At 43.0% G+C, this 24852-nt stretch overlaps 2 protein-coding genes and 1 long non-coding RNA gene across 3 annotated transcripts; 2 read left to right on the forward strand and 1 right to left on the reverse strand.

The window, feature by feature from the left end:
• Positions 1-11254: 11254 nt before the first annotated feature.
• Positions 11255-12618, reverse strand: LOC136070039 (uncharacterized). Its single transcript, XR_010631263.1, has 3 exons — positions 12505-12618; positions 12247-12341; positions 11255-12162 (listed from the first exon to the last, which is right to left on the reverse strand). It is a non-coding gene; the product is annotated as an uncharacterized LOC136070039 (long non-coding RNA).
• A 9573-nt stretch (positions 12619-22191) lies between these two features.
• LOC112040717 (uncharacterized) lies at positions 22192-22626 on the forward strand. The gene has a single exon (XM_024073607.1). The coding sequence runs from the start codon at positions 22192-22194 to the stop codon at positions 22624-22626; it is 435 nt and encodes a 144-aa protein (XP_023929375.1).
• A 700-nt stretch (positions 22627-23326) lies between these two features.
• LOC112040718 (uncharacterized) lies at positions 23327-24549 on the forward strand. The gene is made up of 2 exons (XM_024073608.1): positions 23327-23884; positions 23968-24549. Exons 1-2 carry the CDS (start codon positions 23327-23329, stop codon positions 24547-24549), a joined length of 1140 nt encoding a protein of 379 aa, XP_023929376.1.
• The last annotated feature ends 303 nt before the right edge of the window (positions 24550-24852 follow it).

A 24852-nucleotide genomic window follows, 5' to 3' on the forward strand; every position in this document is an offset into this window, starting at 1 on the left:
CGCATCTGTGAGGGATGGCATGCTCACGTGCTGCCTCTCCGGCCTGCTTGGGGTGTGGCTACCCTCAGGTCTCTCCTGATTCTTCTTTGGAGTGCTAGTCCCTTCCTGATCTTCCGGTTGGTCATTTAGTGTTGCATCCTTCTGGCGCAGCTGTTCTTCCAAGTCGAGGTTCTGTTTGGTGAGACGCTCCACGGCGGCACCGAGAATCCGAACTTGTCTCTCGAGGGCAGTCGTAGGTGGTTCCTTTCCTTGTACGTCATTAGTAGTCGCCATTGAGCGAGTAAGTACCATGCAACCCTTTAGTCTGGGAAACGATAGTATGGCTTAATTACGAGTTCCCCACAGACGGCGCCAACTGATGATGCCGAAAATATCAACAGTGAGTTGCACAATGCTTGTACCCTCGAAACGACACTTGCACAAAGAAAAGAGGACCTAACAGAGAGCACCGGTGTGGTGCCGGCCAAATACCCTCCGAAGGTCAAGTTAGAACTTCTTTCAATTCTAGAGTGCTAGAGAGGGGTTAATTATGCGTACCTCGATTTATGAGAGTATTAGGCTTTTATAGTAGTTGAGGGTTGACCTTTTTCCTTGGAGTAGAAGTCTTTTCCTTATAAGGATCCTCATGGGTGCGGATCGCGGAATCCTTTTCCTTATAGGATTCTAATACTAATCGTGGGATACAAATAATTTCCTTAAATACTACGCGCGGAGGCCAAGTCAGAATTTTTCACATATCCGTCGGCATAGGGGTCGTCGGCTTGCCTTATCCCCGTCAGCCAAGTCGTCGTCAGTTCATTGCAGCGCTATCCAAGGGCTCCGAATCCGCATCCGTCAGCCTTGGATCCCTCTGTTCTTCCAGTTGTTCGAGGGCATCAGCTGACGGGTTGACCATGATTTATTTTTATGTATCAGGAACGAACAAAGAAACTAATGCAAAGAAAATAAAAGGAACAAGCAAAGAAAATATTAAACAGTGAAAAACAGAGAATAAGTATCAAGGTATACTTGTCTCTTAGTCAGGGGACTCAAATTTCATTTTATCTCATCAAAATTTTAAATACCTCAACAAGACCATCAACAATGCCAAGCTGGTTTTTTCCTAATGATTTAGTCCCACTGCAACAAGCTTTGAGCCTTTGACGCGGAGAGATTAAGAGTGAGAGAAAGCCAATAAGATCTGCTCCTTACTTTCTTCTTTTTTATTTTATTTTATTTTATTTTTATGGAATCTGCTTCTTACTTAGAGAACCAGTGTTGAGGTCCAGAATATCACAAGCATAAATCTAAAACTAAAAAGGCCCTCAAAAATAGGCAATGCTCAATTTGCCAACTAAGGCCCATTTAAAATGAGTAAGAGGAAGCCCAAATTCCTGGATGGGCAAGCTTTGGGGCCTTGAAAAGAAAGGAAAAGGAAAAAGGAATCTTAGCCCAACCTTTAGAAGGAGAGTTTTTTGGGGAGGCTAGAAAATGACTGAACCAAGATACTTTAAGGTCATGGGAACCTCGGGAAATGCAAGAGGGGATTAGTTGAGACTTGGACAGCTCAAGAGAGCATGCCCATGGACACAAGGAACGAAGATAGGCGTGTCCCATCAGCTGCTTATGGCTTAGAAAAAAGGCTAATGACTTAGGAATCAACACTTCATGAAAAAAAAGTCTGGTACCTCGGGGAACACAAGAAGATGAACCATGAAGGAACGTGGTTGAGATACTTTAGAAGGAGAGTTTTCTGGGGAGCCTAGAAAATGACTGAACCAAGATACCTTAAGGTCACGGGATCCTCGGGAAATGCAGGAAGGGATCAGCTGAGACTTGGACAGCTCAAGGGAGCATGCCCATGGACACAAGGAACGAAGATAGGCGTGTCCCATTAGCTGCTTATGGCTCAAAAATAGGGCTAATGACTTAGGAATCAACACTTCATGAAAAAGAAGCCTGGTACCTTGGGGAACACAAGAAGATGAACCACGAAAGAAGGTGGTTGAAGATCTTTCAACTTGACAGGGAAGAATCTACCTATTTAGAGAAAATGACAAAAGGTGAAGCAACCAAAAAGGTGGGTTTGAAAATAAGCATCTAGAAGCTTTGGGAAAAGAGGATTGAAAGTCAACCCTTAGGAACCCCCAAAAGAAGAATGTCAACTGTGGGATTTTTGGGGGGAAACCTCAAAAGGAGAACATAGAGAGAAAATAAGGAAGGGACCAGCCACCAATGTTACTGACACAACATTGGTTCTGGTACGTAGGGCAGTAAATGGAGGGAATTAGTGGTACACCAAAAACCTTAGGAAGGTACTATAAAAGGGGGTGAAGCCATCAGTAAAAACCATTTATTAATAAGGAATTAGAGCAAAAAGATCATTTGAAAAACTTCTCTAAAATTCAATAAAGGAGAAAAGAGGGAAAACACTATGAGGGATCCTAAGATAGGCACTGGAGGATACACTAATTCAAGGGGATTCAAACCTCACAAGTCTTAGAAGCCCACAAAGAGCTATCTAAGTTTGTGACTTTTGAACTTATTTGAACCTTATGACATATCCCAGTGGAAAGAAGGGCCCAATGTATTAAAAACTCAATATAATGAAATTTCATTTACTTTTCGAGGATCCCTGATGTCTTTAATTCATTTTTCTTTATTTCTTTACTGTTCCTTAGCCCTTTGCTTTGCAATACACACACACACACATACATATATATATATATATATATATATTTGCATGTATGAATATGTATGTGTTGTAGGATCCATGTTTTGTACATAACTTGGTTTGTAATCAGCCCAACACAACTACGGTGAACCAAGCCTAGTCCACTAAACCACAATTACAAAACTCTTTGGGGGCCCAGGTTCCTTGATTCCACTTAGGCTTGGGTTCTGTCTTAAAAAAGAACCCACATTTTAAGGCGACTTTGCTGGGGACTAGGCAAATAAGAGGGAAGAAGCAGTCCATTCACAAAACATTGCTCTAAGGCCAAGTAAAGGGAGAAAATGAAATAGCTTCTAGGCAAAGGAATGAGGTACCACTAATAGAACACGAAATTGCCTCAGGGCAAAGGTGTGAGATGTGAAAGCCAGCCCCCATGGTCCAAATGGTATAAATGATGAAGGACCTCCACCAAGAGATCTATCTCCTCAAAGAAGGAAGAACCCAGGAGATTAGAGACAATGCCCCTCCCTTAGTCAACCAGGAAAGGGTCCAGCTAGAAGGAGGGTCAGTAGTAGGGGGGAGCCAATCCCCAATATCTCACTTTAGTAGATGTGAATGCCCTTCTTAAACAAGAAAGAGAGAAGCTCCTGGGGCCCCCACGAAATTCTCTCGAGATCCCCCATTCCCAGCATGGCTCCTCGGCAAGTTTTACTCCAAAGGATATGAACTTCCAAAGTTCCACCCATTTGATGGGAGGAATGGGAGTGCTGTAGGGCGCATAAGCAAATTTATTCATACCATGGGTCCCTATGTAAGGGACAAAGAACTATGTTTAAGGGAATTTGCTAAATCCCTAATGGATAGAGCATATACTTGGTACACCACCTTGAGGCTCGGGTCCATCAAGACTTGGGATAAGATGATGAAGAGATTCTGTGCAAAGTACTACCTAGGCGAGGATAAGATCACTTTCCAAAGCGTTCAGATGGTGAAGCAAAGGCCTGGGGAGGATCCCTTCTAGTTTATCAAAAGATTCAAAGATGTCTCCCTAAACTGTTATTGAGACCATGAAGAGAAAGAGCTTGTAGAGACCTATATATCTAACATGCTCTTTGATTATAGGCTCAATCTAGAGAACTTATGCATAACTCAGTTCGTTGAGCTATTGCAAAGAACTAGAAGGACAACATTAACCATAAAAAACAAAAAAGGGTACTAGTTTCCTAAGCCATGATAGCTTTGGTGGGAGAAAAGGGGAAGAAGCTTAAAGGAAAAGTGACCAAGGAACCACCTGCAATTCCATGTACTGTGGAGGAACTGAACCATGTTCTAGATAAGTGGATTGGAGATGGAGTCATTAAACCATTCACCTTGTCAAGGCCACCCACTGAAGAGGAGAGAAAGAACCCCCTATTTTGCAAGATCCACAACTATGTCAAGCATTCCACCAAGGATTGCTGGACCCTTCAGAGGCTTTTTCACAAGAAGCTTAGGGAGGGGAACCTGGAGCTTACCCAGCGGGAACCAGAGGTGTAAAGGAATCCTTTGCCCAATCACAAGGGAAAAGGGGTTGTGGTTGTAGCAATCCTTGTTTTGCAAGATCCACAACTATGTCAAGCATTCCACCAAGGATTGCTGGACCGTTCAGAGGCTTTTTCACAAGAAGCTCAAGGAGGGGAACCTAGAGTTTACCCAACGAGAACCAGAGGTGCAAAGGAACCTTTTGCCCAATCACAAAGGAAAGGGGGTTGTGGCTGTAGTAATTCATGGGAACTTGGCTAATGCAGAGGCAGAAGAGTCAGGAGGATCCTTTCATCCAAACACAGTCAGGACCCTCTAGAAGAACCCCAAGTTTAGGTCCTTATTCAATCAACAGGGATTGGACTAAAAGCAAGAAGGATTGCGACAAAGTCCCTTATGAGTATAGTAGCATACTCAGGGGTGAAGTGTATCATAGCAAAATCTCATGCTAGTTAGGCTTTCTTGGAAACAACTAATGCAATAACTTTCATGGATGAAGATATGAATGTTGAGTACTTAAATCATTGAAGACCCCTTTATTTGACAGCTACCATGAACAGTGTTTAGATTAGGAGAGCACTGATACACATAGGGGCTTCACTCAACCTTATCGCCTTGAGTACCTTGGAGGCTATTGGCATGGCTAGCAAAAGGATCTTGGGGGCTTTTGTGGAGATAACAGGATTTACAGGAGTTGCAAAATCTATTGAAGGATACTTGCAATTGGCCTTAAGGGTAGGCCTAATAGTAGCTCTGACTCAGTTTCATGTGATCAATTCAGAAGTTTCTTATCACATTTTGTTGGGGCGACCTTGGCTCTATAAGCACCACCTCATCCCTTCAACATACCACCAATGTGTGAAAGGGAGACTGAACGAGAGACCCATAAGGATCCTTGCCAACCCAAATCCTTTCAACCAAGAGGAAGTGAATTTTGCAGACACAATGTTCTATGATGAGTTAGTACCAGATGATGAGTGTCCCACACTAGGAACCTCGGGGGCACCTGTTTTAGAAGAGGAGGAAGTAGGAGGCACCCGTGATTTAAGGGGTCCCTTGGACATAAAAAGGCAGAAGAAGGAGGTCAGTTTCTTAGGATCCTGGGAGTGTGTAGTAGTCCGGGAACCCGAGGGCAGGTTGATGTATCCCTTATGAAGGTATGCGGGACTTGAATGCACCCCACAGGAGGGTCCTGAACCACCAGATTGCATGATGGCTTAAGAGGAAATCTCAGAGGATGTAGAGAAAGAAGCCCAGGTTCAACCCAAAGAAAAGTTGGAAGAAGTAAACCCGGGGGTTGACCCAGGACCCCCAAAACCTGTTTTTATCAACAGCCAGCTGTTGGCAAAGGAAAGAGAGCAGTTGGTGGAATTACTAAAGAAATATGTAGATGTATTCGCATGGAGATATGATGAGATGCCTAGCTTGGATCCCGGGTTGGTAGTCCACTTCCTCAATGTAGATCCGGGAACTAAGCCAGTAGTTCAACCAGCTAGGGTCTTCCACACTGAGATAAAGGCTCAAATTACTTAAGAAGTTAAGAAGTTACTGGCAACAGGGTTTATCAAGCCTATCCAATACCCTAAGTGGCTTTCCAACATAGTTCCCGTGAAGGATGAATTTCCTTTACCTAACATTGATCTCCTTATAGACTCAGCTGTAGCAAGTTCTAGGTTCTCATTCATGGATGGGTATAGTGGATATAATCAAATTAGGATGGTTGCCAAGGATACGAACAAAATAGCATTTAGGACCTCGATCTTGAACTTCTACTATATCGTGATGCCTTTTGGCCTTAAAAATGCAAGAGCCACGTACCAACGTTCCATGACGGCCATCTTCCATGATATTATGCATAAAAAATGGAAGATTATGCAGATGACATTGTGGTGAAATCAGAGACCAGGGTAGGACACTTTCAAGTACTGGAACGAGTCTTTGAAAGATGTAGGATGTACAAGCAGCACATGAACCCTTTGAAGTGTGCCTTTGGGGTATCTGTTGGAAAGTTTCTGGGATTTTTGGTACATCACAGAGGCATAAGCATAGATCCAACTAAGGCCACCTCCATCGCAACCATGAAAAGGCCCATAACAGTTAAAGAGCTCAAAAGTTTCTTAGGAAGGGTTTCTTACATCAGGAGATTTGTACCAGGTTTAGCCTTGGTCATAATTAAGCTATCTAAACTGTTGAAAAAGGTATTTAAATTCACCTAGGGGCCTAAACAGTAGGGAGCCTTCCAAAGGATCCAATAGATCATGAACCATCACCCACCCTATAGGTGCCAGTACGTGGATGGCCTTTGTTGTTATATTTAGCATCTAACTCCCAAGCAATTAGGACATTGTTGGCCTAGGAAGGTGATGAAGGAAATGAACAGCCCATTTACTTCGTGAGTAGGGCCTTAAAAGATACAAAAACAAGGTATCTCAAGATAAAGAGAGCATATTTAGTGGTTATTTACGCATCCCAAAGGCTGAAACGTTACTTTTTAGCCCATCAAATCCTCCTAGTGACCAAGTCTCATCCTATAAAGGCACTCCTCCATCAGCCCTTATTGATTGGAAGGGTAGCACAGTGGCTAGTATTGCTCTCCCAATATGACATTGGCCTAAAGATCCCTAAGGCCATTAAGAGCTAGGTCATAACAAATCTGTTGGCCAAGTTCCCCGGAAAGGAAAAGTATCCATTGAGTGAGGATGAATGTTCAATAAGTGTATAAAACACTATGAACGTTTAGACCCCCAAAATATAAAATACCAATTCAATCTTAATATCAAACAATGTATGTGTAGAAAATGAATATAAGCTTATACCAGAATTGATAAACAATCTAAACCAAATAAAATCACATCCACACCAGAAATTAAATGGCAAAGATTAAGGGAAGAGAGATGCAAACACAAGGATAACACAATGATGTGTTATTGAAGAGGAAACCGAAGCCCTCGGTGTAAAACCTCTTCGCCGCCCTCCAAGCGGTCAATAATCCACTAAAGAATGAAGTTAGGATACATGAATAACAGAAGACCCTCCAAGCCTAATCTACCCAGTGTACCTAAGCACTCCAAGCTTCTTGCTCCAACGAGGTTGCGCCGAACCTTTGTCTTTTTTAGCTTACCAGATTCCGCTATAGCCCATAACATCAACCAATAACCATTGGTTCCTTCCTAACTGTTTCCCAAAGCACCAAATAGCCTTCTCATAGATGTGGATATGGTGAGAAAAAGGTTTGGGTAAGAACCTTTCGAGGATATAACAATGGAGAGGATAAGAGTAGAGGAATTTGAAGAGTCTCTATGTAAAAATTGTGGATGAATCAATATTGTTTTTCTCTAGGGTTTCTCTATCAAAATTCTCTCTAGAAGCTCTCTACATTTCGTGGGTATAAGGAGTATTTATACTAGGGTGAGAGTGGAATGCGAAGAGTTAGGTTTTTCAAAACAGGGTTGGCTGGTAGCTTGGCCTCGTGACTTGACTGAGTCGCGAGTTCAAGCCGCGAGCTAACAGAATGGCTAGGTTGGACTTTTTGTCCTGTAGTGCTCCAGCTGGCGTGACTGTTCATCTTCTCTACACGCTTCACTTGTGTATTGCAGTTGGCGGCTTGCCAGTCACGAGTCACCCACGAGTCCCAGTTGTGAGTTTCTGCATCCTTGCATAATCTTGAGCATTTCTTCACACTCTCTCACTCACTACCCTTACATGATTCCCACCTAAATATAGGGTTACTAATTGCTAAATTACAAGCAAATTTGGCACGGAATAAAGCCAACAGAATGGTTGATTAAATTCAACCTTACAGAGGATATCCCAAGAGAAGTGGTAGTAATAGAACTCCTAGGAAGGAGGTGGACCATGAGATTTGATAGGTCAGCAACGACAACCTCAAATGGCATAGGGTCGTGCTAAGCTATGAAGACGGGGACATCATAACATTATCCTTCAAACTCGAGTTCCCATGTTCGAATAACACTGTTGAGTACGAGGTGTACTTGACTGGACTGGCCATAGCATTTAGTATGGGGATCAAGCACAGTAGGGTACTAGGAGATTCCAATCTTGTAGTCTCCCAAGTTAAAGGAGACTTTGCATTGAGGGAGTAGAGCCTGGCATCCTATCGGACTTGGGCACAGAAGGTAGAAGGGAAATTTCAAAACTTTAGTGTGGAGTATGCCTAAAGAAGTGAAAACTGGTTCACTGATGCACTAGCTACCTTGGGATCCCAGATCTGCTAGCCCAGTTCCTCGGAGAGGAAAAGTTTCCATTGAGTGAGGATATCCCAAGAGAAGTGGCAGTAATAGAACTCCTAAGAAGGAGGTAGACCATGAGATTTGATAGGTCAACAACAGCAACCTCGAATGGCATAGGGTCGTGCTAAGCTACGAAGATGGGGACACCGTACCATTATCCTTCAAACTTGAGTTCCCATGTTCGAATAATGCTGCTAAGTATGAGGTGTACTTGACTAGACTGGCCATAGCACTTAGTATGGGGATCAAGCACATTAGGGTACTAGGAGATTCCAATCTTGTAGTCTCCTAAGTCAAAGGTGACTTTGCACTGAGGGAGCAGAGCTTGGCATCCTATCGGACTTGGGCACAAAAGGTAGAAGGGAAATTTCAGACCTTTAGTGTGGAGTACGCCTAAAGAAGTGAAAACTAGTTCGCTGATGCACTAGCTACCATGGGATCCCAAATACCTTTTAAGGAAGAAAGCACCTTGATAAAAGTAAACAAGTAGCAGAATTCCATTGTAGAGACCCTTAAAAGGATGTTTTCGGAGGAACCAAATGAAGAAGATTGAAGGAGTGAGATAAAGAGAGAAGTGGGAAAGCTAGAGCATGGGGGGAGTATTAAAGAATTGAAAGATTACCCCTTGATTGAAAGGGAGCTATACAGAAGGCTACCCGTAGGGATCCTGTTTAGATGTATCAGCGAGAAGGAAGGAAAGTTAAAGTTAGAGGAATTACACAACCAAATCTGTGGGGTCATTGAAAAAATTAGTCTGTAAATGAGAATACAGTGTATGGGGTACTATTGGCCCAACATGAACAAAGAAGCTGCAACTTTGCAAGAAAAGTGTCAAAATTGCCAACTCTCGGTGGACAAAGAGGAAAGGTATGCTGTATTTGTTGCAAAAGATCGGAGGACTCCATTTGTAGGATACTTGACTCAAGGGATCCTGCCAGCTGATAGGAAGTTGGCTTACTAACTCAAGAAGCTAGCTATCTAGTATTTTCTACAAGATGGGTTCTTGTTCAAAAGAGGGTATAATAGGGATCCCTTAAGATGCCTGGGACCCAGGGAAGCCAAGGAAGTAGCAAAGGAAGTTCACTCGAGGGAATGTGGGAGTCACCCGGGGAAGAGAATGCTCTATAAACAACTATTGCAATTGGGATATTATTGGCCCACCATGAAGAAAGACTCGAAGGAGTTGGTTAAGGCATGTCATTCATGCCAAGTACTAGGGCGTGCAATACAGACCCAAACATGCTACAAGACATGACTACCCTGTGACCTTTCCACACTTGGGGGCTTGACCTTATAGGGCGCATAAATCCCCCTTCTAATGGCCACATATGGATCCTAGCAGCCACCGAGCACTTTACAAAATGGGTAGAGGCCATCTCTTTAAAGAAGGCCATCAGAGCATTAGTTTCAAACTTCATTTGTGAGCACACCATCACGTGGTTCGGGATCCCTAAAAGGCTGATCAGTGACAATGGTATCCCATTCGTAAACAAAGATGTGAGGAGCCTATTGGAGGGATACCACATTAAAAACAGGAGATCCATGCCTTATTATCCACAGGAAAATGGCCAAGCTGAGGCTACTAATAAGGTGATACTGAAGATCCTAAACAAAATGAAACATGAGTACGTAAGAAAGTGGAGCTCCCACCTGACAGATGTACTCTGGGCATGGAAAAGCTCCCTGAAGACAGCTATAGGATTTTCATTGTTTTCCCTTGTTTATGGGACAGAGGTCATCAACCTAGTGGATTTAGCTGTCCCCACACCAAGGGTGGTACTTGAGGAGATCTAAGGAGATACAGATGATACACGCGCCAAGGGAAGGCTAGTAGACCTGGAAGGGCTAGAGGAAAAATGAGAAGTTGCGAGGAGAAGAAGTCAGAGGTACCAGCATAAAATGGCCAAGGCATATGAGCAAGCAGTACACCCAAGGATCTTCACAGAGGGGCAACTAGTATTAAGGGCAGCAGAACACAGAACATCTCCAGACCCTCCAATTTCACTCCAAAGTGGGAAGGCCCCCACGTTGTTAAGGAAGCCCACGACAACGGGTATTATTACCTTGCAAAGGTGGATGGGACCTCCCTAGCAGATCCCATAAATGGGAAATGGTTGAAGTAGTACTATGCACAAAGATTCCAGGTACACTAGGGACCCTTTTGTCGTCCCTCATTCCGCTAAGTGTTCCATCACCCTTTATGTTATTAGGCATTATCTTTTGTCATATGCTTGTTTTTCCAAGAACTTTATGTAGTAACTTTTTTTTTTTTTTTTTACAATCCATGTGAAAAGGCCACTTTATGCTAAGCCCACTTCCGTCTTATGTCTTTAAGTTTTATGTCTTTAAATCATTATGATGAATTACAATGAAATCTTGTTTCAAAGTTTGAGTATGCCATACAATTATACTTAAATAGTACTACATATAACACGGCCTGAGTTTGGCCAAAATCTTGGTTGAGTACTTGGGCCAGCACTTGATTCAAAGAAGAAAAGAATTTTTTTTTTCTAGTGCATGGCCTAAGACCAATCGATCCAAGTGCATGACCTAGGACTTGAGATGGAAAACAAGCCTCCTAAGTACCTGGCCTAGTACTTGTCACAAAAGGGCCCACCTAGTCCATAACCTAGGACTTGGATGAGGATAAGTATCTAAAGTACCTAGCGTAGGACCTATGTAGGAGCACAATCACTAAAGTACTTGGCCCAAGACCTACCACGAAGTGAGTCCTCAAGAAACATGGCCTAGGACTTAGTTTTCAAAAAAAAAAGAAGAAGAAGAAAACAAAGGAAAAAAATGGAGAAGACAACATATGAAAGGGAAAAGAAGTACATGTTACTAGAAGCAAGAAGTTACTGAAGTTTACATATCAAAAAAAAAAAAAAAAACTTAACTGCCCAAAGTACTTAGAAGAAAGGAAAGCAACTTATACAGCTTGAATTTCTTTAAACAAAAAAGAAAAAAAAAAGAAAAAGAAAAACTAAGGTATGAGACCAGCCAGCGAAGAACCTTCTCAAGGAATTGCAGAAGTAAAGGAAGTAGTAGGAGAGGAAAGGGCTTGCTGCTTTCTGATCTTTAAGTCTTACAACACCTTGTGAGCACGAGCCAAAGCCTCCTCAGCAACAGTAATCTCAACATCAAGGTCCTTGGAGACCTTCCTCTAAAAGAGTGCATGAACCAAAGACCGAAAGTACTCCAACAAAAAAGACATATTGAGTCTTGCCTCCATGAGGTCCTGCACCAGCCCCTTCCACTCCAAGAGTCTCCCTTCAGATAAGAAATCAAGAGATGTATCCTTCAGGAAAACTAGCATGGCATAGAGGAGTTCCATAAGAATGCTCCCCAAGAACATACCTCCCCTAAATCCACTAGTGAAGTCCCCGTGGACTCTAAGCAATCCTTCCAAGAGTGGCAAGCCCTCAGTAGGCATAAAGAATCGCAAGAAGTTGATGAAGGGTGGCCTAAAGCGATGAAAGTGACTTGTAGGAAGGCTATTGAATTACAAGGAGTCAAAATGTGTCAAGAAGGCAGGAAGCCCTGAGCTGGGATCCAAAATAGTCATCTTTGGGGCTTCCTTCATCGTTGTATCTTTTTCCTTATGAAGTAAAAGACCCTCAGGCCTTAGGGTGGTCTGGGAGATCCTTGGCTGAGCCTTAACAGTCTGGACAGCAAGGAGGGGTCCTTTGGCTTCCTCAGTAGTCACAAGCTTAGATTCCTTGTTGCTCATATCAATATCTGCAAAATTAATGGGGTAATGAAGTAGGAAGGGGCACAGGGAAAAGGGAAGGGAAGAAAAAGAAATGGTTAAAGAGCAAATACCAGTCTCTCGCGGTGAGACTTCCTCTTGAATTTGAGTCACTGCCTCACCATCATGGGAGGTTCACCCTCCTACCCTTCTAACTCTTCAAAGGACTCTATAAATGAACACATGGCACGTTGAAAGAAAGGAGACAAAACCTTGGCAAAATAGCTAAAGGAAGGAAGGAACAAAGAAGGTTGACCCATGATTGAAACAAAAAGAGGAAGAAGAAGAAAGATAGGGTCACCAAGGGTAAAAATGAAAATAATAAAACGCACCTTCAGAGGTTTCTGTCTTTGAGGTGGGATCAGCTTCCAATGCAATCTGAGCACTGGCTTGGCCTAGGAAAAGAGAAATAGTGTTTTCAAAAGGAGGGAAATAGGAAAGATGAATAACACAGTAGCTCATGTATTCAGGAAAGAATAAAGGATAAGATAAGCACTACCTGTTCTTGTAGATGAGGTTATGGTCCCAAAGGATTCTTTAGTCACCACGAGTCTAGTAGTTTGCTCAGCAATCACAGTTTTAGCTGGACTAGGAGTCTACCCAAATTTGGGATCTTTGAGGAAAAGCATAAGTAAAAACAATGAAAATAATAGTAAACTTATCTTATTTTTTGGTTAGTTTATTTTGCTTATAAAGTTTGAAACACAATAAAATGAAATTCTAAATCTATTTCTTCACGATTAAATTATTAATTTGGTAAAATTCAATTTAATCCTTCAACTACAAACTACCTTAATTAAATTTTCAACTATTAAAATAAATCAATGTTCCCAAGAGTCTTATAGTTCAATCGATACATTTTAATATTTCAAACGAAAATGTCTAGGGTTCAGACCACTTCCCAAAATTATTGAATTATAAAAATAAAAAACTGAAATTAATGTTATCCTTGAGCCTTCTTGTTTAAATTTTAAAAGAATTAATTTTAGTTTTTGTGTCTATATTTTCCATAATTACGTTTTAACGAGTACCTCATGTGTTATATCATCTATTTTTTTTATTAAAAAAAATTGTTAAAAAATTTAAATGGAGAGAAAAAAAATTCAAGGATAAATATTTAAGAATTGATTTTATGGGGGGAGGGGGGGAGCTCAAAGAGACCTTGACAAGATCAACTTGAGAAGTAAGTGGGCCCAACTGTTCATTTACCCAAGCCTAGCCCAATCAAGACAATCTAAGTAGTCGACAGATCAGAAAGACCGAGAGTTGCAGCCCACCCAAGGAAGGATAAGGAATAGTTGCTCCACGGGAAACAAGGTGTAGGCCATAAGAGCTATGTGATTGGGAGCCAAGGAGGGCCATGGTGACGTATGGATAAAAGAGTGAGAAAACTTCCGGATAAAGTATCCATCACTTTTGCATTAAATACTCAGCAACAACTTAGCCTGCCGCATTAATGGCAGAATGACTCTTGGACAGTGCCCTCACAACTTATATCCTACTCTACCACCACCAGCAAGGCAGTGATGTGACAAGTATCTAAAAAAAGACTAACAGCCCTCCAAGTGGAAGGCTGAGATGTGATTCAAATGGCTATAAAAGCAAGGAATATCCTACTTAAGGGGGACCAAAAAAAAGAGGAGAGAGAAAGAGAGAAGAACCATACTACAAGTTGTAACTCCATTCAAAAACCTTTGATCCCTAACCAACTTGAGGAGAGTAATAAATAAGAATTTCACCTTTCCTTATCTAATTTCTACCAATCTTAGGCCATCTCTAGAGTCTACCTTATTTCTTTAATCATTAAGTTGTATTTTTTTTTAAGGAATTTAATGGTTTGTTTGGATTATGGGGGAGGGAAGGGCGGTAGGGTAGAGTAGAATTGACCTAAAATTAGTCTATTTTCATCTAACTCTACTCTACTTCCCTCTACTCTCCCTCCCTCCCCCTTAATCCAAACAGGCTCTAAGTGTTGACCTGCTTTAAAAAGCTAAAAAACTAACTTAATACAATTAATAACTGAGTGATTAAATTAAGAAACAATAATTGAAAAATCAAATTGAACTTTAACCAATAGTTAGAGTGTTAAATTAATAATTTAACATTTCTTCATTATGTCATTCCATCTTGATTCATATATACAACATATAATTTTTTAAAGTTTCTTTAATTATATTTCTTCATCCTTTTATATATACTAGTTATAGTGGCACGTGTAAGGCACGTGCTACCTCTTAAGTAAGAAAATTAAGATAAAATTTCTATTTGAAGAAGAATGAAACTATATACATAAAAAAATGTATGTCACACACAAAGTTTGGGTAGCTATTTAACATATGAATATCTATTTTATTATAATAGTTTCTTAGTACTTATTTGCTAATGACAATATCCACTCACTAAAAAATTCTAAGAATGATAACGAATATCATCATTTTCCAATAATAAGCAATTGAGTTTTGCTAAGACATTGTCACAATATTTAAATTTTCATAATGAAAGCTGTCATATGCTACAATTGAACCCTTTCATCAAATACCTTCAACCACACACAATGAAAAATTTTTCATTCATACTTTCTTCTTTATCATTCTACATGAATCTAGGTACAATGTTTAGCTAGCTTAGTTTTTAATGAGCACCCATTTTAGAAAAAAAAAAAAAAAAAAGAAAAAAAACGAAAAAGAAGATAACAGAAGGCATGTTTCGAATTTTCCATTAGATAGATTATAAGTTTTGAAGGTTTAAACCTAAAAAATCAATGTTATTTAGGTAATAAATAAAACACCTTATGTCATCATTCCAACTTCCTAATTATTACTATCATCTAAAACTCAAAATACGTGAATAAAATTTTTGGAATGTTAAAATTTAGTAGGAGTATTTTAAACATTACACAATGTAATATTTTAAGAATCACAAACTTTCATTAGGGTTTAATTGAAAGAATAGCAATATGACATATTTGCTCTTTTTCAAAATACTAAGGGGAGAATTGCATGATTTTAAAGAAGGAGGAACTGTGAATTATCCCAAACATAAAGGATGAAATGTGTTTTTATAATACGTTTTTTGTTTTTTTTTTTTTGTTTTTTTTGGGTGTGTAAAACTATGTGTTTTTACTTAAAATTTTGCATAAAGATAAAAATACAATAAAAAAGGGACAAATTTTAACTACAAAATTAGTTGTAGTCTTAGACTACAACCTTACAACATATCTTTTTATTAGAGGTGGGTTGTAACCTTAGGTTATAACCTTGCTCAATAAAATAAATATTACTACATATTTTGAAAATCTAACCGTTGAACTGCATGTTCTTTACGTTCTTAATACACAAGTCAAATTTGGTGTCAATCAGATATTATTTACTATATGAACTATAAGTTTATATTTTATGCATAATTTTAAATTACAAAAACTTGCAATTTAAACAATTTATTGATAATATAGCTGTTGATCTTTACTTTTCTTAAAATTTTGCAAACATGGAGGTGTTGAGGTCCAAAAATCACAATGTTGAACCAAGGCCCAAAACAGCGCAAATGATTGAAGTCTAGGAAAACAAAACATTTGCGCTTCCAATAAAGAAAAAAGGAAGAGAGTTCCAAACCCATTAAGGGTCCATAAGGAGGGACCTAAATCCATGAATAGGGAAGTTTCAGACCTCATGAAACAAAGGAAAGAAAAAGCCCAGCCCATCCCTCAAAGGTCAGAAAAATCACTTGGGAGCTTAGGAAAAGAACTGGGCTAAGATACTTGGGGATTCCTAGGAGTTTGGGATCCTCAGGACATGCAGCAAAGCCAAGTTGGGATTAAGACAGTTCATGGGGTCATGTCAAGAAACACAAGGAACTAGAACAAATATATCCCTATAATCCACCCAATGATGCAGAAAAGGGACCAAAAGGCTTAGGAACCAACAACTCATGAGTAAGGGTCTGGTACCATGGGGAACCCAGGAAGAAGAACCATGAAGGAAGGTGGATGGGGATTTTTTAGCTTGGCAAAAAGGAATTAGCTCACTTGGGAAAAATGATAAAAGGAAAAGCAGCCAAAAGGTGGGTTTAAAAAAGTGGAATCTAGAAGCCTTGGAGAAGGAAAGAACAAAGGTTAGCCTTCTAAGACCCCCCCAGAACGGGAAAGTCAACTAGAAGCTTTTGAAGAAGGAATCTCAAAAGAAGAAAATAATGAAGAATGAGAAAGGGACCAGCCACCAACGTTACTGGCACAACATTGGTTCTAGTATCCAGGGGAGCAAATGGGGGGAACCAATGGTACCCTAGAAACCCTAGGATGGCACTATAAAAGGGTAAGTAGCCAATATTGAAAGACATTCAGCCACAGTCAATTGAAGTAAAAATACTTGAGAAAACTTTGCCAGAATTCAAAATGGGAGAAAAGAGAGGGAAAACAGCGTCCAGGATCCTCAGACAGCCACTAGAGAACACATTCTAATCCAAATGGATTCAAACTTCGCAAGTCTTAGAGGTTTAAAGAGCAATCTAAGTTTGTGATTTTTGAACTTATTTAGACCTTGTAATACGTCCTAGTGAGCATGATGTATCACAAAACTTAAGAAAATAATGAGACATTCCATATTATCCTAAGGATTCCTAACTTTTATTTTAATTTTCTTGCTCATATATCATTCTTTACTGTTCCTTGCTATTCAACACGTATATGCTTGTTGTATGTTAGTATATAGGTGTTGTAGGATTCGCGCTTTGTGCACCACTTGGTTTGAAATCAGCCCAATTTAGCTGCGGTGAATCAAGCCTAGTCCCTTAAAGCATAAAGCATCAGGCTCATGATCCTTGTTCTTTAATTTGGGCCTCTGTGCTGTTTTACCAAAAAAAAAAATCCACACAGGAGGATATAAGAATAGGATGTAATCCAATGGTGGATTTGTCAAAATTCACCTCCAATAAAAAATATTGAGTAAGGTTGTAGGCTAAAACTACAACCAATTTTGTAACTAAATTTTGTCCTTAAAAAAAAAAAAAAAAAAAAAGTCAACTTAAGAAAATTGTACGTGAAATAGTAAGAATTATTAAGATGTACGGACCTGTGAAATGGAGGTTGGAAATTGAAGAGAGAGGTATCGAATTGATCGATTAGGGCTTGGAACTGTAAATTTTATGTGTGAGAGTGAGAGAGAAGAGATTGGTTTTCTTAGGCGTGTTGTGTTAGTGTTGGAGCCTGATGGGGGAGAACGAAGGAAGCTGGATTGCCTTTTCTTTACGTCGTCATCGGCTTTCCACGTGGCGTCCGATGGATCGGTTTGTGGAGAGTAGGTCCCGCATGCCGACTGAGAATAGACGGTATTGAATGAGTTTTTTTTTTTTTTTTTAAAGATAAATGGACGACGACAACATTTTCTTCATAAATCTTAAGTAATAGCCTGACACATAGGAGTGGCAAAATCCACACGGACTCGTGAATCTGACACAACCTACATGAAGTTAGCATGTTATAGGTTAAGGGTATATTTAGTACACTGAATGTAGATTACATTAAGAATAGTAATCTTTATTACTGAAAATTAAAAACATTGTAATGGAATAACTATTATTATTCATAAGTTTGGCTGTTACATATGGAAAATTTGTAAAAGATGATGTATAAGGAAACTTTATATTTTTGAAAATATATTAATTTTAAAATCTATTATATATATTAAGGAATAGCTATTACATCAATTTTAAAAAGGAATAGCTATTCTTCAATTTAAAGAATAGTTATTCCAATGTAATAACTAATCCATGTAATAAAGATACAATCAAATGACCGAATTGATATTACACATGAATAACTATTCCATTATAGGAGCTATTACAGCATACCAAACGTACTTGTGTCACATTTGTATTGACATGACTTACTATTTATCTAGGAGAAAAAACATGCTCCGTAGTAAGAACCATGCTCTCTCTAGTGAAGAGGAAGCTGAGCTTGAGCGCAGTAATAAGAAAGTGAAGGATGTACGTCATGTCGGTTTCTCGGCAAGCCATGAGAGTAGTTCTCATTCCTAGGGTCGCTTTGATGGTCCTCACCATGGTGAGAACTCATCCTTTAGAGACAAGCTCCTAGGGGAAATACCAGGGCCTATAACCAAGCGTTTGCTTTTGACGAAAAAATGGAAGCCGATATAGAATCAGATAAGGAGATGAAAGAGCAAAGGGAAAGGTTCACATCAGTTAAACTTTCTAAAGATGTGAAGCATCGCATTAGAGTGGTTTAGGCTAGCTCACTCATCGTCAAAGTATATGGGAGGTCAGTAGGATTCAATTATATCCAAAATAAGCTTAATGCTCTCTAGAAGCCCACGAGTAGAATGGATGTTATTGACCTAGGGAAGGAGTTTTTCCTAACGCGGTTCAGCTGCAAGGAAGATCATGATATGGTCCTCAAAAAAGGTCTGTGGTTCATAAAGGAGCAATTCCTATCGATAAGACCATAGGAGCCAAATTTCAAGCCTTCAACGACGAATGTGTCTTCCATTGCAGTATGGATTAGACTAAATGAACTACCCATTGAATATTATGAAGTGGAGGTCTTAAAGCAGATAGGGAACTCCGTAGGCAAGGTTCTTCGGATCAACACTCACACAGCTGCAGAAGCGAGGGGTCGTTTTGCTAGGCTCTACGTTCAGGTGGATATAGATAAGCCATTGGTGACGAACATCCTGATTGGAGGCATCCATCAACCTGTTAACTATGAAGGTATACATAAACTCTGTTTTTCATGTGGCCGAATTGGTCACCGGAAGGAAGCATATCCATACACACTTCGAAGTTCTCCCAAGTCGGATAAGGATAATGATAACAATGAGGATGTCCCTGTCAGCAACTCACACGAAGGGTATGATTTGGTGGACCCCAAGCAAGGTGAGGCCCCTCGATCTCCTAAGCAAGAGGACACCTATGGACCGTCGGTGGTGGTCACCAAAAAACGACAAGGAAACAGAGGTGCAAGGAATAAGCCAGAAGGTAGTGGTATTGGCTACCTCAGAGTGAGTGGTGGGACCGCTTATTTGAATGTGGGGGCCAAAAGCAATCATATGAAAGTAGATAAAACAAAGGCTGAAGAGGCCCATCTAACAAGTCAGGCTCAATCTCCCAAGGCCATGATGTCCACAAATAATGGATTGAAGAATATGGGCTACTCAAAGGGAGCCATTTTTCTCACAGATGCAAAACAAATGGGCCAATTTAATCAAGGAGTAGCCACAACACAAGCCAAGAGCGCTTCGGTAAAGGGTAAAAAAGAATTCACATGCAGTAAAGCACATATATCTTTAAAAAGTGTAGGAATTCTCCAAAACAAACTTCATTCGCCCCCACCTCAAAGTTTAGCTATGGAACTAGCTCACGAGGTGATCCAGAATTTTTGTTCACGTCCCTAGCAAGGAACGAGATGGGCAATAAATTTGGAGGGAATAGTCACAGAAATTTCAAAGGCTACATCACGGAAATCCGAGCAAACCCAACCCATCTCATGGGGTGGTTCAACATCAAGGTAAGAAAAGCTAGGAAATTCTTATTTCCACTCATGGAGAAGAGTGCAACAAAGGGCTACCTACTAGTGACAGACCCATTTTGGGGAAGGATTCTAAATTGTTAGTGTACGGCCCCCGCACCGTGTCCTATATTAGGCTTTGGACCCTGGCCTGGGTATATGGCCCATAAGGCCAATCTCCTTCTACCTGGCGGCCCACCCCCGGGCCACACGTGCTGCAGGCCCAAGCCTTGCCTCTTCATCGTTTCTTGGCAACACCTTCCCAAGCAGTAATAAATATTCGACTCTCAGGACGCCCCGCCCTGTACCTACCCGGCTGTGCCTCGGAGAGGCACCTGTGCCGAGAACTATCGTAGAGGTGGGAACCAAGTTCCAATGCCACCCTTACCGCTTCCCACTCCTACCTGACCACCCACTTACGATCGATAATACTGGACCGCCGGTTGCACTCACTGGCAAGTAATTATGACCTCTCCACTAAACTATGGACTATAAATACAAGAAGTTTTGAGAAGACAGGGGTTGGAAAAAATGGGCTGGAAGAAGAGTGTAAACAGAGAGAAAGTAGAGTGAGAAGGTGGCCCGGACCCCCGAGGAGAGAAAAGCGATCACATTAAGTCTTAGCGTTAAGAACGACCTAGTGTAGGAAATCCAAACCCACAATACAAGTAAGTTGTGAGTCCAAGTGAGGCCCAGCCCAGCGGGTTTCGGTTTCGAGTGTGCACAATTGGCGCCGTCTGTCAGAAGATCCTACTAAGCAGTGGTTCCGTCGAGACTCGTTTACAGGAAGATGTCTGGAAGTAACGTCGAGAGCGGCTCGGCAGGGTCTTCCCGGGGCTCCACCTGGCGGGAACAGAGGCAGAAGAGACGCGAGGATCCAGTTTACGAGCAACTGGAAGAGCGATCCGGTCTTGGAGAAGGGTCGTATCAAACGGGGAAAACGACATCCCATGCTTCCCGGCACAGGCAGCCCGACGCCAGGGATGAAGAGCTTGAGCGGCTGCGGAGGTTAGTACGAGACCTGGAGTTGGAAGCACGAAACGAGCGCCGCCGAGCCGGTCAAGACGACCGAGGGAGAAGGCCTAACGCCGAGGAAGAGAGATGCGAGATGGGGTCGAATCAATCAGGATCCCGCCTCCACAAGGAGCACTCGCACTCCAGGGAGTCCCGTCGCCGTCGAAACCGCTCCAATTCAGCGGAATCTCGCCAATGGCGAAATCGCTCTCGATCACGGGAATACGGGAATCGGGGCTCGGGTTCTCTAGAGGGACGGCCAAGGAATGCGGCCATGGATGCAATGAGCCATGCATTGCACAGGGCGGCTCGGTCCCCATTCTCAGCAGATATTGAGCGAGCACCGATACCGGACAGATTTACGCGCCCGCCGTTCAATTCGTATGGTGGGAAAACGGACCCCATGGAGCATGTCAGCCACTATATCCAGATGATGTCTCTGCATACCCGCAATGACGCTCTGATGTGCAAGATTTTTCCCTCCAGCCTTGGTCCCATGGCCTTAAGGTGGTTCAACGGGTTGCGCAAGGGCTCCATTCATAGTTTCGCCGAGCTAATGCAGGAGTTCGGTTCCCGTTTCATGATGTGCAGCTGGGAACAGCAACCGGTGGACGCACTGCTGTCTATGAAGATAAGGGCAGGGGAAACCCTCCGTGATTATGCTAGCCGATACTGGGAACTCTACAACGAGATTGGCGGAGGGAACGAGAGGATTGCAGCGAGCACTTTCAGAATGGGATTGCCTGACGAGTCGGGGTTGAGGGAATCATTAACTAAGAAACCTCCCGAGGATATGAGGCAGCTGATGAGGCGCATTGAGGAGTACAAGCGATTGGAAGATGATAGAATACAAAGCAAAGGCAAGGCACAGGTGACGGATCATCCTCGACAGAGCGGTTTTCAACAAAGGGCACTGGGAAATTTGAGGATTCAAGAACCAGTAGCGCCAGTAGGGGAGGTGAACGTGACGTTCAAGGAGCCCGTGCATAAAATTGTGGATAAGATCAAGCACGAGCTGTACTTCAAGTGGCCAAACCGGATGGCTGGCGACCCCTCTAGGAGGAATCAGAACCTATACTACACCTACCACAAAGACCGAGGGCATACTACCGAGCAGTGCCGAGTGTTAAGGGACCATCTCGGGTAGTTGGCTAAGGCAGGACACCTCAAGGATTTTGTGACGAATGCCGGGGATCGAGGAACAGGGCATGGCACCCCACACAGAGGGAATCCCCTTCCGCCCCCTCTTGGGATAATTGATGTAATTCACGTAGCCCCGAGGGGCATTTCGACGACAAAGGGGAAGGAGGTGTTGATAGTGATATCGGTAGAGGGGAGTACGGGCGTGCCGCCTCCCGCGAAGAAGATCAGACCAACCCGAGAGCCAATCGCTTTCGGCGACAGTGATTTGGAAGGAACCATTCAGCCGCACGACGGCGCGTTGATAGTCACGGCGAGGATTGGCGGCTTCGTTGTGAAGAGAATAATGATAGACCAGGGAAGCGGAGTAGATGTTATGTACCCGGACCTATTCAGGGGGCTTGGGTTGAGGGATGAGAATCTGTCAAAGTACAACACTCCCCTGGTTGGGTTCAACGGGAAAATGGTGGCTCCCGAGGGGCAAATCTCTCTGCCCGTGAACATGGGGGGCAAGGAGGTAATGGTAAGCTTCTTCGTAGTGGCCTCATACTCCCCCTATACAGCGATTCTTGGGAGGCCATGGATACATGCAATGGGGGCTGTCCCGTCCACTCTGCACATGAAGGTCAAGTTTCATACTGATTGTGGTGTCGCGGTGATACAAGGAAGTCAGCAGGCGGCCAGGCGATGTTTGATCGCCATGGTCGATTGGAAGAAGGAGCAAACAGACCAGAAGGATCAGGCCGACCCCAAATGTTCGTCGTCGGGGACGCCTTTATAGCAATTACAGAGCCCGCCAAAGAAGGAGGTCGCGCGCGCCGACAGCATGCTCAAGGTAAAGGTGTTACCGGATACGGACAAGTACTTCCAAATAGGGGAGAGCATGGAGGACCGGGAAAAAGTAGAGATGTTGTTATTCCTAATATGGAATGTGGACATATTTGCATGGAGTCCATACGAGGTTCCCGGGGTGGACCCCGAATTCATCGTGCATAGACTTGGAGTTGACCCCTCATTCGCCCCTAAAAAGCAGAGGCCGAGGAGATCAGCCTAGGAGCACTCCGAGGTAGTAAAAGTGGAAGTTCAAAGATTGAAAGAGGCAGGGGTGATTCGGGAGATCTTCTTCTCGGATTGGTTGGCGAACACCGTGGTAGTGAAGAAGAAGAACGGCAAGTGGAGGGTCTGCGTCGATTTCACCGATTTGAACAGGGCCTGCCCAAAAGACCCTTTTCCCGTGCCCAAGATTAATCAGCTGGTGGACGCCACGTGTGGGCACCCGAGGATGAGTTTTCTGGACGCTTTCTAAGGGTATCACCAAATCGCCCTGGCGCCCGAGGATCAAGAAAAAACGGCGTTCATCTCCCCGGAGGCAAATTACCACTACACGAGGATGCCCTTCGGACTGAAGAACGCCGGGGCCACCTACCAACGAATGATGACAAGAATGTTTCGAGACAAGATAGGGCACACGCATCGACGACATGGTGGTTAAGAGCAAACAGGAAGCCCTATATAGGGGGGACCTCCAGGCGGTTTTCGAGGTTCTCCGACGGCACAAGTTGCGCCTTAATGCGGAGAAGTGCGCATTTGGTGTCGGGGCCGGGAAATTCTTGGGGTACCTGATCAGTACACGGGGAATTGAGGTCAACCCCGACCAGATAGAAGCTGTGAGAAGACTAAAGCCACCGAGCAACCCGAAGGAAGTGCAAATACTAACTGGGATGCTAGCAGCTTTTAACCAGTTCATCTCAAAATTCGCAGATCGCTGCCGACCATTCTACCAACTGCTGAAGAAATGGACTGGATTTCGGTGGAGCAAGGAGTGCGAAGAGGCCTTTGTGGATCTGAAGGTTTATTTGGCGCGAGCGCCCATGCTTACGGCACCGGAGCCAGGTGAGGACTTGTTCATGTATCTGGCGGTATCCGAGCACGCCGCGAGTGCTATGTTACTGAGGGACAAAAGGATCCAGCAACTCGTGTACTACATCAGCAAAACTCTTGTCGACGCCGAGACGAGATACTTGCCCATAGAGAAGCTCGTATTAGCCCTGATACACGCCACCAGGAAGTTGCCGCACTATTTCCAAGCTCCGTACACGTCCTGACCGAGTACCCATTACAGTCGTTATTGAAGAGGTCAGATTTCACAGGCCGTATAGCTAAATGGGGGACTCGACTCGGTTCCTTCGACATACGGTACAGACCTCGAAGCTCGGTGAAGGGCCAGGTCCTCGCGGATTTTATCGCTGAGTTTTCGCCCAAAGAGAAGGGGGAGATGGTTTGCCAACTGGAGGCTCGATCATGGAAGGTATTCGTAAACGGCGCGTCGAGCTCCACTGGTGCCGGTTCAGGAGTTGTTATGATCACCACCGAAGGAATACGACTAGAACTCTCATTTAGATTGGGTTTCAGGGCATCCAACAACGAGGCAAAATACGAGGCTTTTCTGGCCGGACTGAAGGCAGCTTCAAGCCTGGGGGCTCGGGAGATTGAGCTATATTCGGATTCGTGTCTGGTGGTTAATCAGGTGCAGGGCAGTTTTGAAGCCCGAGATTCCCAGATGAAAGCATACCTAGAACAAGCAAGGCTAGTAATGGCCTGCTTCAACATGGTGAAGGTTTTCCACATAGCCCGAACACAGAACAGACATGCTGACTCCCTAGCCACGCTGGCGTCGTCAGTAACCGAAGAGATACCACGGTAAATCAAAGTCGAGCTTATCTCGGAGCCGAGCGTCAGGGTAATGAGCGACTCGAGAACTACAAGGATCAATGCCACGGCAATCGCAGCCCCTGCCCCTTGCTGGATCGACCCCATAATCGACTTTCTGGCCGACGACCGACTGTCGAGTGACGAAAAAGAGGGCATCAGGATCCGTAGGATGGCTCCTCGGTATTGGTTGGAAGAAGACCGAACTTTGTATCGAAGGTCCTTCGGAAGGCCGTACCTCTTGTGCTTACGCCCGGAGAAGGTGGGCGAGCTCTTGGCGGAGCTCCACTCTGGGGTG

The sequence above is a fragment of the Quercus suber genome, unplaced genomic scaffold, assembly GCF_002906115.3.
Source record: "Quercus suber isolate HL8 unplaced genomic scaffold, Cork oak 2.0 scaffold_205, whole genome shotgun sequence".
Lineage (NCBI taxonomy): Eukaryota > Viridiplantae > Streptophyta > Magnoliopsida > Fagales > Fagaceae > Quercus > Quercus suber.